Source organism: Ranitomeya imitator, chromosome 1 (genome assembly GCF_032444005.1).
Source record: "Ranitomeya imitator isolate aRanImi1 chromosome 1, aRanImi1.pri, whole genome shotgun sequence".
NCBI classification, from domain to species: Eukaryota; Metazoa; Chordata; class Amphibia; order Anura; family Dendrobatidae; genus Ranitomeya; species Ranitomeya imitator.
Genome location: NC_091282.1, coordinates 1024288574 through 1024305580, shown reverse-complemented (window position 1 = coordinate 1024305580; position 17007 = coordinate 1024288574). Strand labels below are relative to the sequence as shown.

The window sequence follows — 17007 nt, the reverse complement described above, 5'->3', positions numbered from 1 at the left end:
ATTAGCCCACTGTGTCTGTACTGCTACATACTTAGGCAGGTAACTGGTTCATGCAGCTTTACATGAACACCCGAGCCTTACACTATAGCTGGTCCGAATAACTAAAGCAATTGTTACCATCCACCTCTCGTGTCTCCCCTTTTCCCCATAGTTTGTAAGCTTGCGAGCAGGGCCCTCACTCCTCCTGGTATCTGTTTTGAACTGTATTTCTGTTATGCTGTAATGTCTATTGTCTGTACAAGTCCCCTCTATAATTTGTAAAGCGCTGCGGAATATGTTGGCGCTATATAAATAAAAATTATTATTATTATATTATATTATAATTACCTGATGAACCAATGTTGCGCACAAGGAGAGCTATTGCGAACGCTCAATTGACGATTCTCTACTTACCTAAATAGGTTTTAATGACTGATGAAATATACAACGGGAATAAACCTATTACATCTTTCACTTGGACAATAGTATATGCCATCACTTCCTGACTGGTGGAGGGACAATAACGCACCTTAGCACCAAGAGGCAGCAGCACATGAAAACTGTGCAACGCTGGGTTTTTTTTGCGCAGTTCCACCCTTAATGGCCTTCTTACCTTGGAGCCTATTTTATCTCACGTTACCAAACTGAGACCTATGAATATAAAATGTCCTTTGCAGCCTTCAATTTGAGCCATGCCCCCTCCCCAATAGCCTAGTTGCGGCTATAAAACAACTGACTGCAATAGCGTACGTTAGCGTTTGACTGCATATTTCAGGAGCCAATAAGACTTAAATGGGCTGTCTACTTGCGAACAACCCCTAAGTAAAGGCTATACTAAAGGTATATTTATCTTCTTCTGGACCAATGGCTTCCTGACGAAGCTCTACCTTAGGGCGATACGTGTTTGGCCACGGTCTCTCCCGCTCAGGGCTCGGATTCTGGGGGTTGTTCCTGACGTATTGAGGACTTGGTAATCATACCCAATATATCTCTTTTCAGCCGCATGGGGCTTCCACGGCAGTGGACCCTTCTAAGCTACCGGATATTGGGCTGGTGTGTTGCGGGTCTCTTAATCTAATAGAGCCCTGTTTTAGGGTAACTATAATTGCCTCACGAGCCATTAGGTTCGGTTTGGGAATGTTTTTTTTGCAAATTTGGTGTTATCAGGCATTGCATTATTTACTCTGAGCAGTTATGTCCTTGTTTTGGTTTTAATTCTGCTTTTATTATTGTGTGTGCCAATAAAACTTGTATTATCATTTTTGTATTAGTTGAATTGTTGTGGTGTGCGTTTTTGGCAGTAGTGCTTTTCCTCCTAGGTTTCCTTTCTGTTTTACTACTGACTTTTCACCCCTAGTTTGCTCACGTCTATATTCCTAGCTGTGCGCCCGGATTCTCGCTTTTTCAAAAACTTTTGATGCAACGCAATGGTTTATTCATCTGCAATTTCATTTTAGACATGACCTCTCAAATGCTTTCATTTTACTTTGTATTACCCAGCATCATACTTTACATACATAGGCGACCAACCACCTCAAAATCCTACCCGCTTTATCAACCCACAGCCAAACTGATCAACATATAAGGGACATGTTAATAAGCCTACAAAAGTTATCTTTACAGAGCAAGTGACCCAACAGCCATCTCGTGTCGGACCCAAATACCACCTGAACCATCAACAACACTTTTTTAGTGCAAAAATCCTTTTAGTAACAGGGATTTCCTTGGTGCAAGTACTTTACGCCCCCCTACTAAAAGAAAAACATTCTGCGTTTTATTACTTTCTTAAGAGGACGACTCCGGGACTGAAACAACAGGGGAAGTAAACAAAGAGGGCAGAAGAATTTCCACAGACAGAAATGGAAATGCTGCAGAAATGGCACAAGATAGCACAGTAAATACATCAATAATTCTTTACTAACAATTGCAATAAACCTAACAGCGTATTCAGTTTCAGTAAAGTGACCACAGCTCGTCATTAGCTAATAACTGAAATCCTCGCTTAGAATCTATAAATCAAATATCAGGGCAGCCAAGATGTTGTCAAACCAATCCTGCTAGGATACTGTCAGCTTGTGGAATGCAGAACAATGGATTGGAGCCAAAGCTCGAAATTGTAGCAGCAAAACAAAAACAAAACTGTATCTCAGAGTTCGGACTTCCACTTATGTTTTCATACAATGCAACATTTAAGCTAAAGACCTGGCAAACGAACCCAGAGGCAATGATTGGTTTTTGTGGCAGCATTCCCTGTGTTCAGGCCTATCATACTGCAATGTGCTGACAATTGCAACAAATAATATGCCCTTTAGATTACCTTCCCAAATTTTAAATGGGCCACAAATCTCCACCTGTGGATCTGCATGCAGAAAAAATGGCTGCAAACTACAACAGCAGCAACATTGCCAAAGTGATTTTGAGTACTCTCACTCACACATTGTGGTGAAGACCCATCAGTAACCTGTGCCAATGTGGATTTGAAGCCTGACATTCACAGCATAAATTGCCATGCTGCAGGGGGAATGTACCCATATGCAAAGCAATAAGTGTGCAGAAATCAGCAGCTAAATGATGCCACGTGGGACTTCCACAGCAGATAGGGCACATGGGAGTGAATCTACAGGGGTCCATTGGCTGCTTCTGACATTACACTATTTATTATGAGAAAATATATTATTGTAAAGTCTACAGGATAATATAAACAGAAAGGAGTGGGGCTTTTTCCACCACTGGCTATCCAGGGCAGAGGCTTTGGCAATCCATTGTGGACACGGCTTCCTCCCAATCTGCAAACTAACACCGCTTCGATATTAGCATGAAAATAATGATCAGATGAATATTCCCCACTGTACCGAATGGCAGGTATTGATTTTGTCACAGGCTCCCGGAGAGGTAAATCCTAATTACCAGGACAATTTTCACATAGATGCCCTGCTATCAGTCCTCTACTGTGTGCAGGAATCTGCCCGCTCAGCAAACAGCAAGTGTTAGGTGAAGCCTCCTGACCACGCTGCCAGCCAACATTCCCTCACACTACTACTCATAGGAGCAGACTGTTTGGAAATAGAAGTCTTCACTATGAATAACAACCAGCACACACTACAAACACAAGCAGTGTTCCCTCCAGTAACAACTGGCACAGATATCACCCCTCCCCCCATAGGTGGCATGCATCCCGCCTGGAATTTACAATGGAATGTGGAATGCATGGTGAACAGTTCTATTTGCAGCACATGGTGTTACCGAGCATTCAACACAAAACCCTCCAAAAACACATTAAAGGGGGGCCCAGGATCTAAAGATTCAATTAGCAGGCAAGGTCATAACACATTTTCAATTGGAATAATGATAAAAAAAAATCCATTGTGCCTGGATTTTGCAATTCCATCCTTGTTAGGCCAGGGTCCCGCGTGTGTGTGCAATGCGAGAAACTCGCATGAATCTCTCGCCTCAATACCCGGCACTCAGGACCGGAGCGTTCAGCTGCACGTATTCCTACGGAGCCGCACGCTCTGGTCCCGAGTGCCAGCGACAGTGCCAGGTATTGATACAAGAGACTTATGCGAGTTTCTCGCATTGCACACACAAGTGTGACCCCGGCCTTACAGTGGCCGCCTCCTGGGATATCCACCTCAGGGGTCCCCAACTGCAGTCCTCAAGGCCCACCAACATGTCATGTTTTCAGGATTTCCTTAGTCTTGCCCAGGTAATAATTGCATCACCTGTTCAATGCAAAGGAAATCCTGAAAACATGACCTGTTGGTGGGCCTTGAGGACTGCAGTTGGGGACCTCTGATCCACCTTATTCTCATCGCAACTAGTCACATTAGGTGAATGTTCAGGGACGTAATGAAAAGAACAGCTTGGGGCAATGTAAAATATATTTACGAAGAGGACTATCAATGTCTCACAAGACATGTCACTGGTTTGCTGATTAAATATGCAACAATGTCCCAGAGGAGCACTGCATGGCTTATAAACCTCCTCACACTAGCAGGCCACTCTCCACTAGGAGGAATGCTACCCCTTAGATACAGCCAAATCAGATCTCATGGTTTGCACCAAGGAGGAGCAACAAAACGAAACATGTCTGCAAACTGAGATTCTGATTTGGCTTTTACACCAAGTCATGTGACACGGCTTGTTAAAGGGATGACTGACTTTTAGGATTGCTACTTCCAATAGGTGGTGCTAGAGGTCCTCTTTCTCTCTGAAAAGGCAATTTGCATGGCTTGCTGATTGCGACAACAATTTACAATTTGTTTCTATATCTTTGGATGTTCTACTGAAAAATCAATGGTGTAGGAGTTAAATAAAAGTAGCTGAGCAGCTCCCTAATTACATAAAGGCGCCTTTTGTAGAATGTCCACCGTGGACCTGCTACAATCAAACCAATAAGCAAAACAATTAGATGTGCCACTAGAGATTTGTCCTAACACACCTATGGCTGGGATCCCGCAGCTCATGGCATGGGGTACAGTTAACTACCCAGTTCTGGCACACAAATACTGAACAGTATGAGGTTTACACCAAGTCATTTCTAGGAAGATCCTGCACCACTTCTGCCAACATACGCTAATCATTTATTGTATGTTTCTGATGCGCTCTGAGACGCGAGAGAAAACAATGGCGAGTGATCGCACCAGACACAGCCCTAGCCACGGATGTCATGCACTCTGTGCTGGGTGTCCACTGGTCAATCTGCAAACAGCACAAAGTATGAACTGGGCCATATTTACTTGGCAAGGCGATACTGAGAAGACGGCAATCATACATACCGTAACAGTAATCACAAACACCTCAAAGAATAGCTGGCCATACACAAGGCCAATGCCAGCCAACCCACAGATCTCAGTGTGACTGGCAGGTTATCCGTGTATGTGGTCTCCCCGACTCTACACTGACAGTACACGTATGGGGGGTGAAGGCTTGCATAACTGGATTACAGCCCCCTTAATCAGATCATGTCGGGGGAGAGAAGGATAGGCACTCAAGATTATAAAGGAGTCAGGGGAGATCGCCATCTCATATGTATGGCCAGCTTTACGGTCAATTACAGAGTACATACAACGGCTCGCTCCCGACCATCTGCTCGTATGAACAGGTCAGGAACGAGCAAGAAAAACACCTGGTTGTCATGTGATTGGATCCTTTATGTGTGCAGAAAAATGACTGGCAACATCTCCACATGCCATGCTGGACACTGCGAGGTCGGAAAAAGATCCACACGCCATTGGGAGTAGGGGTGTCCACATAGATTTACAGACAGAGCTGCTGGGGGGGTCCACATGCTATCCCGACGCTGCAAAGATGGGAGGGTATCAAAGCGCCATCCCGACGCCGCACAAGTGGGGAGGGTATCAAAGCGCCATCCCGACGCTGCAAAGATGGAGAGGGTATCAAAGCGCCATCCCGACGCCGCACAAGTGGGGAGGCTATCAAAGCGCCATCCCGACGCTGCAAAGATGGGAGGGTATCAAAGCGCCATCCCGACGCCGCACAAGTGGGGAGGGTATCAAAGCGCCATCCCGACGCTGCAAAGATGGAGAGGGTATCAAAGCGCCATCCCGACGCCACACAGATGGAGAGGGTATCAAAGCGCCATCCCGACGCCACACAGATGGAGAGGGTATCAAAGCGCCATCCCGACGCCACACAGATGGGGAGAGTATCAAAGCGCCATCCCGACGCCGCACAGATGGGGAGAGTATCAAAGCGCCATCCCGACGCCACACAGATGGAGAGGGTATCAAAGCGCCATCCCAACACCGCACAGATGGGGAGGGTATCAAAGCGCCATCCCGACGCCACACAGATGGGGAGAGTATCAAAGCACCATCCAAACACTGTACAGATGGGGAGAGTATCAAAGCACCATCCAAACACCGCACAGATGGGGAGGGTATCAAAGCACCATCCAAACACTGTACAGATGGGGAGAGTATCAAAGCGCCATCCCAACACCGCGCAGGCAGGATGGGTTACCACGCGCCATCATAAACAGTACGCCATCCTGATTTACTACATCTGTGTCTATTGGAGGACATATTCTTGTATTCTCACCACCTTATAACTTACAGCTGCTGTGGCTAGGAAGCAGCGCATGCTGGGCGCTGTAGTTCTCCAGGCAGCAGACTCTGGCACACAGGAGGCCTCTCCTCCTCCCACCTCTCCTCTCCATACTTACGAAGCGCTTTAACTTTTTCTCCGGCGGAGATTTCCGCAGCCATCCCGAGCACACCACCTCTCCGCCGCCGCCCGCTCCTCCGCCGCCTCCCGAGCTCATCATCATGGCTCTCCTCAGTGTGTCCGCTCCTGCTGGACCCGAGCTCCGGGCTCACAGCCGCCTCCGCCCCCGATACTAGGAAACTTCAGGGAAACTTTCAGCCCCGGCTCCGGGGACTGAGCGGTGGATCGCGCTCCTCTCCCCTTCAGGAATCGCTGGGCGGTCGGTCGATCGGTCTCTTCCGCCTCGTCTTCCTTCGGCCACAAGTTTCCCCCCCACCCCCTCTGAATAACAGTGGACCGGTCTCCCCCTTTGCCTGGACCGTGGAAAAGGAGCCGCGCACTGGTCCCGGGCGGGGGTGAGCCGCGCTATGTACCGTCTTCTTGAGATATCGCACGGGATAAATTATAGGAGAGACACATTTTTTTCTTTCCCAACTGTGAATGTGTTTGTTCCTCCTTCTCCCTGTTTTCTTTTGCCCTCCTCTTCTCCTCCGCCCCTCGGTGTCGCGCCGTCCCGCTCCCTCCCAGCGGCCGGCCCCGCCCTCTTCTTCCCTCAGGAGCCGCGCGCACTGCGCGTTACCTCAGCTTTACCTGCTGGCGCGTCACACGGTGCGGGCACAGTGGCCCAAAGTCACGAGACTATGAGCTCCATAATGTGGACCTGCAGGCAGGGAGGGTCACAGAAGGCACAAGATTCGGGTTCCGCCATAAATCCCACTTCATCGCGTTCGGGTGTGTTCACACTGTGCTTCCAACGTTGGACAAGCTTCTTTTATACACTTCAGGCTTCCAAAAGACACCAAGTGGATAAAATAAGTGACGTGTCGGTTCTTATGGTTCCCACTAGAAAGCTGCTCAATATTCACAACATAAGTCAATGGGAAGATGCCTGTGTCCACATGCCGGATTACATCAGGATTAGCTGCGGATTGTACGCTGCATACAGCCGCAGCGTCCAGATGTTACGACACAGTGGAGGAGATTTTATGAAATCCTATCTCCACTATGCGTGCAGGGCCTCATCCGGCGGCCCTGCGTATCCGGACATGCGGCTCGTCTTATAGACCGCAGCATGTCTTTATCTTGCGGAGGCGCTCCGTCTCCTCAAGATAAATAACACAATCTATGACTATGATGCGGTGATTCCGCATGTGCTCAATGAACACATCCAGAATCACCGCGCGTACAACGGGGCGGCACTTTGGGCGGAGCGGGGTATCTGCTGCGTCCAAAGCGCTGGGTTTCCTAAATGTGGAAACATACCGCTAGGTTCCCATTGCGTTAGGGCAATCTGTTTAGCGCTAGCGGATTGCGCTAACCCAATATATTTTTTGGGGTCGCGTTTAACGTCCCCGCTAGCGCAGATCCCCGATCTGCGAGAGCGGGGAACGGACCTCGGACACTGCAAGCAGCGACCGAGGCGCGTCACAAAAGAACGGCACATCACTAGCGCGCGCCAAAAATGGCACGCGCTAGCGGTGCGCGTTAACATTGCTGCCAATGGGTGCGCTAACTGATGCGTTGCACGGCGTTAATTTCGCCGTGCAGCGCTGTCCCATTAACGCGGGAACCTAGCCTTAGAGAACACTGCCGTTTTCTTCATTGAGTTAGGCAAAGAACAACATTCATTAGATGACCAGAAGAAGCGGAAAAAAAAGATGCGTCAGGTTTACAAACCTCTAGTGAAAAGGAGCAATTCCTAAAGTGTCTTTGGCTTGAAAAAAACGTAATGTGAACACACCCTTAGGATGTGTGGATTTTGGAGTGGATTTGCTATATACCGTATGTCGCCTCCTAAGGTGTTTTTTCTGTGGTGAAAAGGGTCCATTCTTCAAGTAGAAGATGCTTCGGAAACTCCTTTTCTCTGAAGTTTTGTAAACCTCTTTTGTAGCGTTTTTGGGATTTCTTTATTATTTCCTTAGCAATTTTTTTCTGGCGTATTTTTCCCCCAGTGTTTTTTTTTTAAAGGGGTTGTCCATTACTTGGATAAGCCCTTCTTAATCCCTTTGTTTCCCCCAAGTAAGAGGAGCATGAAGCCAGCGATGATTCGCTGCAGGGATCACGCGACATAATGAGGACATAAGTTTTGGGAAGTTTCTTGAGGAGTTATTCTTTTCCTGAAGCTATGTTTTGAAGAGTTTTTTTGACCTCGTCAAGATGAAAAAAAAAGCTCAAAAGTGCCTCATGTGAACAGCAAATTGGATTTGCCATAGAAATGATGCAATTTGTGAGGAGGATTTAAGAGAGAATCTGCTCTAAAAAAAAATCCTTAAAAAAAAAAATAGCCTCAAATCTCCTAATTCGTTTCTATAGGAAATCCACTTTGCTGTTTATAAGAGGAGATTTTTAAAGTTTTGTATTTCGTGAAGAGGTTTTAAAAAGGAAAGTGTATGTCTCTATGAAGCAGATCATGAGGTAAACCTCTCAAAACTAAGCGCAGTCCAATCATAAGGCTGAAAAAATACGCTTCAGGAAAAACTCTTTGGGTATGTGCACACAACTCCTTTTGGGCATGTATCAGGCACTTTCTGTATGATTTTGTCCATGTATGTTTGACTCTAATGTTCAGGAAACGCTGCGTTTTTGACGCTGCGTTTTTCCGCAGCGTCAAAAACGCAGCGTACAGATGTTACAGCATAGTGGAGGGGATTTAATGAAATCCCGTCTCCACTATGCAGGAAAAAACGCATGTGTTTTTGCCGAGAAAACGCACATGTGGCGTGTTTTTTCAGAATGCAGCATGTTGTTACAATGAGCAAAAAACGCAAGAACACCGCAGGTGATCTACCAGTGACCTCGGGTGCAGATTTGGTCAGGATTTTACCTGCATAAAATCCTGACCAAATCCTGAAGCAAGCCTGAACGTGGACACATACCCATAGGCCACATTCACACGTTCACGTCAGTATTTGGTGAGTATTTTTTACCTCAGTATCTGTAACCCAAAACCAGGAGTGGAACAATCAGAGGAAAAGTATTATAGAAACACGTCACCACTTCAGTATTTATCACCCACTCCTGGTATTAGCTTCCAAACACTGAGGTAAAAAACTCATCAAATATTCAGTGTGTGCACGTGGCCTTAAAAACATACTTTAAAAATTGTCCAGAGACCACGCTTCGCAGTAGATTCCTCAAAAAGGCTTGTCGTCAGCTCAGTTCCCTCTCGCCAATGACTCAGGTCTCTCCCTATATACGCACGCAAGGACAGGCACGTGGTTCAGGTTCACTTTATGATGGGTACTGCCAATCAACCAACATGTTGTACCATAATTGGCTGATTTGGGCATTATTAGGGGATTCTTTTCTCCCCCAGGAACTTGTGTCTCCCTTTGCTGGTGTATGCTTGCAAAACTCAGCCATGAAACATTTGTTTGTGCATCTTACACCCAATGTTCAGCTTTAGGCTATGTGCACACGTTGCGGATTAGGCTTAGGAATTTCTGGTGCGGATTCTGCCTCTCCTGGCAGAAAACGCACCTGCGGTTCCGTAGCGTTTTTTGTGCGTTCCGCAGCGTTTTTGTTGCGTTTATGCTGCGGTTTTCCTGCGGATTTGCTGTGGTTTTTACCCCTGCGGTTTTCTATAATGGAATGGGTACAAAAACGCTGCAGATTCACAAAAAAGAAGGGACATGCTACTTCTTTTAAACCGCAGCGTTTCCGCAGCGGATTTTCCGTAAAGTGTGCACAACATTTTTTTTTCTCATTGATTTACATTGTACTGTAAATCAATTGTGGATCTGCAGCGTTTCTGCACCTCAAAAAACGCTGCGGATCCGCAACGTGTGCACATACCCTTAGGCTATGTGCGCACGTTGCGTATTTGACGCTGCGGATCTGCAGCTGTTTTCCATGTGTTGTACAGTACCATGTAAACCTATGGAAAACAAAATTCGCAGTGCACATGCGGAAAAAAATGCACGGAAATGCAGCGTTGTTTTTTACGCAGCATGTCAATTCTTTGTGCGGATGGTGGAATCCGCAGAAAAACCGAGTGCGGTTTACCTGCGGATTTTGCAAAAACAGTGTGGAAAAATCCGCACACCAGTCCGCAACGTGTGCACATAGCCTAACAAGTGAGAAAGAACTTCCCAGACATCTTTTTTAATTTCTGATGTGTCAGAACAAATTGACCCTGAAGCTATTTCTATTTTTGGAGCTTTTTCTTGAGTGAAGCCTAGAGATTCACATACTGTGGGTTGAGCCATCAAATAAAGTACATGAATTTGTTTTCCGAATTCCCCTGATTGCTATTTATGCAGGGAAATCCACAGAAAACTGTTAACTTAGGACACTTTCATATGGCTAAAGTAAGGCTACTTTCACACTGGTGTTTTTTTCAATACTTCGCAATGCGTCATTTAGGGGAAAAAACGCATCCTGCAAAGTTGTTTGCAGGATGCGTTTTTGCCCCATAGATTAATATTTGCGACGCATTGACACACATTGCAACCGTCATGCGACGGTTGCGTCGTGTTGTGGCGGACCGCCGGGAGCAAAAAACGTCACATGTAACGTTTTTTGCTGCCAACGGACCGCTTTTTCCGACTGCACATGCGCGGCCGGAACTCCGCCCCCACCTCCCCGCACCTCACAATGGGGCAGCGGATGCGCAGGAAAAATGCATCCGCTGCCTCCGTTGTGCCTCCGTTTCACTGCTAGCGTCGGAACCTCGGCCCGACGCACTGCGAGGGGCAGAGTCCGACGCTAGTGTGAAAGTAGCGTAAAGCTTAGTTTCACTAGTTTCTTCTGATGAGCTCCTCTTTCTTATTTGTTGGGAAATATAAAGAGGTAACGTGGACTTAAAACGTGTATGTGCATTTAGTATCTACTACTACAGCTACTCTGACATAAATCTTGTATCCATAGTTAGATTATAGAATGGAAATGTGTAAATAAAATTGAGAAATTCACACACTGTTCTCATTGTTCCATCATAAAGGGGTTGCTCCTCTCAACAGAATTTCCCCCCTGACTGCAGTTTATAAAAAAAACAAACTGTGTTGTACTCACCTTCCCTGGGTCAGCCGGAGACTATCTACTGCTGTTCCCGGTGTCTGCGACACTGACGTCACGTCGGCAGCACAGCAGCCAATCAGAAAGGTCAACATCTCTGGAAGGGGTGTTCCATCTAAACGAAATAACCATTCTACGGGATTTCACAAATAAAATCATATCACGTCATCTTTATTCTGCTGGTCTACCAAAAAGCCAGCTTTTAAATACCAGATCCTGAAATTTTGCTTACATAAAACAGGTTCACGAACCTTAAAGGGAACCTGTCATGTAAAATAACGCTATTACCTGCAAATATGGGGTTAATCTGCAGGTTTATAGTGTTCTGACACCGAGAGCACGCTGCTGGGAGGAAATGAACTTTCCTCCTCCCCACCCGGTAGCGTTCAGCTCAGAGTCATAGATGTGCCACCGATGCAGCTTCAGTCACTGCTCAGTGTATAGAGAATTTTGGCTGTAACGCATCCCTAGCACTGACTGACAGCCGGCCCTAATACTGCTCTATGCGCAGAGTGGTGACTGAAGCCACGCCGGACACCCCTATGACTGGAAGCCGAACGCTGCTATTGGAAATAAAGCTCATTTCCTCCTGGCAGCGGGGTTCTCAGTGCCAGCGCTGCACATCAGAATGCTATTAACCTGCAGATTAACCCCATTATTGCAGATTTATAGCATGATTTTTCATGACAAGTTCCCTTTAGGTTTCTTCTAGGTATCTAAAAGTACAAGGTTCTAGAGATACCAATTGGTAAAATAATAACTGCAGTGTGTTTTTGAAATGTGCGACATGTCAATTTATCTAACAGTAAATTACATGTTATTTGTAGATTTTGTTCAATGAAATAAGGTTAATCTGCAGGTAAAAACTGTATGTATATTTAGTGCATTACAGCTACAGAAATGTTAGTGTGTAGTCCGTCCATTATTTTAACAGTAAAGTTTAATCAAAGCGAAGTAACAGGAAGTATACACAACACAGCTGTATTATTTTAAAAAAATATCATAAAAATGAGTTAAACTTGTTAAAAAAAACTGCAAGTAACTTTAGCTAATAGGTGTAGAAATACTGCAGGTACCAGATCCTTCATTAAAGGGAACCTGTCATCCCCAAAATGAAAGTTGAGCTAAGCCCACCGCCATCAGGGGGGCATCCTGGAATCCTATAAATAAGCCCCCGATGTAACCTGAAAGATGAGAAAAAGAGGTTAGATTATACTCACCTGGGCGGGCGGTCCAATCCGATGGGCGATGCGGTCCGGTCTGGGGCCTCCCATCTTCTTACGATGACGTCCTCTTCTTGTCTTCACGCTGCGGCTCCGGCGCAAGCGTATTTTGTCTGCCCTGTTGAGGGCAGAGCAAAGTACTGTAGTGCGCAGGCACCAGGAAGGGTCAGAGAGGCCCAGCGCCTGCGCACTGCAGAACTACTGCACATGCCCAAGATCCCAAGCCCCGCAGTGTGAATAAATCAGAAGAGACTGTGGGGCGGGATCTCAGGCCGCTCATCCACACAGGCGCAGTAATCAAGACATCAAGTAATGTCAGTGGATGGGCAGCGTTAACTGCGCATGCCCAAGGCATAAGATGACTGCGCAGGTGCCGGGACAATTGAATAACGCTGAGGAGGCTGCGCCCGGCGCCAAGACGCTGTGAGTGACGGCTGTGAGGCGTCTGGATTAGGGGTGGAAAGACCTGCCCCCGGGACTATTTCAAGGTATGAGGGACAAATTTCAAAAAAGATTATTTCTGCGGTTACAGCGCCCAGAACTAAAAGAGCCACCTTGTCAGAATGCAGCATTAGTGCTCTTTTAGTTACAAACGCCTTTTCATTTGTTTCATCAATGTTTTTAGGCTTTGGCTCCACTTATGCAAACAATATTTTTATTAAGTGATTCACATTTTGTTCTTGTTGATCTGGTAACTATTGACCTTGTCAGGTTGCTTTTTGCACCCTAAATACCTGACTTTGAATCCTGCTTTTTTCTATTATGAATGGATGTAAATTATTAAAAGCAAATAAAAGAAAACTCATGCGCTACCTTCTCTAGTAGTACCAGACCGAAGGACATCTATTTTAATTATTTTCATTTTTTTGAGTCACTTTATTTAACAAGCTGTAATTTTTTTTTACAGAAAACATGCCCCAAATCATAGGTGGGGATTTTTTTTTCTGCCAAGGGCTATTTGGATGTTTATACCACCCTTCAGGGACCTTACCAAATGATCAATTATCATCTTGAAAATCACCCTGCTATATTTGGCCAAACATTTAGCTCACCACCAATGTAATGGCTGAAACTGCTTCTCTTTGGTGCGGCTGTGATGTTAGGTGGTATTGGTGATGTTTCTATCTGTAACTGCTTTTGTAGATTTGCTTCAGTCTGGAGAGCAGATGACTTTTTGCAGTGATATTTTGTAAAAAGAACTCGCAGTAGTAAGTCATACTGAATACAGATGATACATTTATAGAACACAAACAGTGGGAGATCTGTAGTATACATCACATAGCAGAGAGTAACATAGTAACATAGTTATTTAGGTTGAAGGAAGACTTTAACTCCATCTAGTTCAACCCATAGCCTAACCTAAAATGCCCTAACATGTTGATCCAGAGGAAGGCAAAAAAAAACCATGTGGCAAAGAGTAAGCTCCACACTGGGGAAAAAAATTCCTTCCCTACTCCACATACGGCAATCAGACTAGATCCCTGGATCAACACCCTAACAAGGAATCTAGTATATATACCTTGTAACATTATACTTTTCAAGAAAGGGAGATTGTTGTATATACATCGCATGGTACCCTCTGTACCAGTCTGTCACTGTAAATTTGTTTACTGTAAACATAGTTAGTAAGTAAGGCCGAAAAAAGACATTTGTCCATCCAGTTCAGCCTATATTCCATCATAATAAATCCCCAGATCTACGTCCTTCTACAGAACCTAATTGTATGATACAATATTGTTCTGCTCCAGGAAGACATCCAGGCCTCTCTTGAACCCCTCGACTGAGTTCGCCATCACCACCTCCTCAGGCAAGCAATTCCAGATTCTCACTGCCCTAACAGTAAAGAATCCTCTTCTATGTTGGTGGAAAAACCTTCTCTCCTCCAGACGCAAAGAATGCCCCCTTGTGCCCGTCACCTTCCTTGGTATAAACAGATCCTCAGCGAGATATTTGTATTGTCCCCTTATATACTTATACATGGTTATTAGATCGCCCCTCAGTCGTCTTTTTTCTAGACTAAATAATCCTAATTTCGCTAATCTATCTGGGTATTGTAGTTCTCCCATCCCCTTTATTAATTTTGTTGCCCTCCTTTGTACTCTCTCTAGTTCCATTATATCCTTCCTGAGCACCGGTGCCCAAAACTGGACACAGTACTCCATGTGCGGTCTAACTAGGGATTTGTACAGAGGCAGTATAATGCTCTCATCATGTGTATCCAGACCTCTTTTAATGCACCCCATGATCCTGTTTGCCTTGGCAGCTGCTGCCTGGCACTGGCTGCTCCAGGTAAGTTTATCATTAACTAGGATCCCCAAGTCCTTCTCCCTGTCAGATTTACCCAGTGGTTTCCCATTCAGTGTGTAATGGTGACATTGATTCCTTCTTCCCATGTGTATAACCTTACATTTATCATTGTTAAACCTCATCTGCCACCTTTCAGCCCAAGTTTCCAACTTATCCAGATCCATCTGTAGCAGAATACTATCTTCTCTTGTATTAACTGCTTTACATAGTTTTGTATCATCTGCAAATATCGATATTTTACTGTGTAAACCTTCTACCAGATCATTAATGAATATGTTGAAGAGAACAGGTCCCAATACTGACCCCTGCGGTACCCCACTGGTCACAGCGACCCAGTTAGAGACTATACCATTTATAACCACCCTCTGCTTTCTATCACTAAGCCAGTTACTAACCCATTTACACACAATTTCCCCCAGACCAAGCATTCTCATTTTGTGTACCAACCTCTTGTGCGGCACGGTATCAAACGCTTTGGAAAAATCGAGATATACCACGTCCAATGACTCACCGTGGTCCAGCCTATAGCTTACCTCTTCATAAAAACTGATTAGATTGGTTTGACAGGAGCGATTTCTCATAAACCCATGCTGATATGGAGTTAAACAGTTATTCTCATTGAGATAATCCAGAATAACATCCCTCAGAAACCCTTCAAATATTTTACCAACAATAGAGGTTAGACTTACTGGCCTATAATTTCCAGGTTCACTTTTAGAGCCCTTTTTGAATATTGGCACCACATTTGCTATGCGCCAATCCTGCGGAACAGACCCTGTCGCTATAGAGTCCCTAAAAATAAGAAATAATGGTTTATCTATTACATTACTTAGTTCTCTTAGTACTCGTGGGTGTATGCCATCCGGACCCGGAGATTTATCTATTTTAATCTTATTTAGCCGGTTTCGCACCTCTTCTTGGGTTAGATTGGTGACCCTTAATATAGGGTTTTCATTGTTTCTTGGGATTTCACCTAGCATTTCATTTTCCACCGTGAATACCGTGGAGAAGAAGGTGTTTAATATGTTAGCTTTTTCCTCGTCATCTACAACCATTCTTTCCTCACTATTTTTTAAGGGGCCTACATTTTCAGTTTTTATTCTTTTACTATTGATATAGTTGAAGAACAGTTTGGGATTAGTTTTACTCTCCTTAGCAATGTGCTTCTCTGTTTCCTTTTTGGCAGCTTTAATTAGTTTTTTAGATAAAGTATTTTTCTCCCTATAGTTTTTTAGAGCTTCAATGGTGCCATCCTGCTTTAGTAGTGCAAATGCTTTCTTTTTACTGTTAATTGCCTGTCTTACTTCTTTGTTTAGCCACATTGGGTTTTTCCTATTTTTAGTCCTTTTATTCCCACAAGGTATAAACCGCTTACACTGCCTATTTAGGATGTTCTTAAACATTTCCCATTTATTATTTGTATTCTTATTTCTGAGGATATTGTCCCAGTCTACCAGATTAAGGGCATCTCTAAGCTGGTCAAACTTTGCCTTCCTAAAGTTCAGTGTTTTTGTGACTCCCTGACAAGTCCCCCTAGTGAAAGACAGGTGAAACTGTACAATATTGTGGTCGCTATTTCCTAGATGCCCGACCACCTGCAGATTTGTTATTCTGTCAGGTCTATTAGATAGTATTAGGTCTAAAAGTGCTGCTCCTCTGGTTGGATTCTGCACCAATTGTGAAAGATATTTTTTCTTGGTTATTAGCAGAAACCTGTTGCCTTTATGGGTTTCACAGGTTTCTGTTTCCCAGTTAATATCCGGGTAGTTAAAGTCCCCCATAACCAGGACCTCATTATGGGTTGCAGCTTCATCTATCTGCTTTAGAAGTATACTTTCCATGGTTTCTGTTATATTTGGGGGTTTGTAACAGACCCCAATGAGAATTTTGTTACCATTTTTCCCTCCATGAATTTCCACCCATATGGACTCGACATCCTCATTCCCTTCGCTAATATCCTCCCTTAAACGGACTTTAGACAAGACTTTACATAGAGACAAACCCCTCCTACTCTCCGATTTTTACGATCCTTTCTAAACAGACTGTAACCCTGTAAGTTAACTGCCCAGTCATAGCTTTCATCTAACCATGTCTCGGTTATTCCCACTATGTCAAAGTTACCTGTAGATATTTCTGCTTCTAGTTCTTCCATCTTGTTTGTCAGGCTTCTGGCGTTTGCGAGCATGCAGTTTAGAGGATTTTGTTTTGTTCCAATCTCCTCGCTGTGGATTGTTTTAGAAATGTTCTTACCTCC

General features: G+C 44.8%; 1 protein-coding gene across 3 annotated transcripts in view; it reads right to left on the bottom strand.

The window, feature by feature from the left end:
* Nucleotides 1-6692, bottom strand: part of GAB1 (GRB2 associated binding protein 1) — a 131978-nt gene extending 125286 nt beyond the window's left edge. For 2 of the 3 annotated variants that reach the window (XM_069744005.1, XM_069744007.1), the window contains exon 1: nt 6167-6692. In XM_069744005.1, the coding sequence (XP_069600106.1) occupies nt 6167-6271 (105 nt within the window). In that variant the 5' untranslated portion in view covers nt 6272-6692. Of the gene's footprint in view, nt 1-6057; nt 6121-6166 lie in introns of those variants that run through there. The other variant, XM_069744006.1, reaches the window with a different exon arrangement.
* Nucleotides 6693-17007: the final 10315 nt, after the last annotated feature.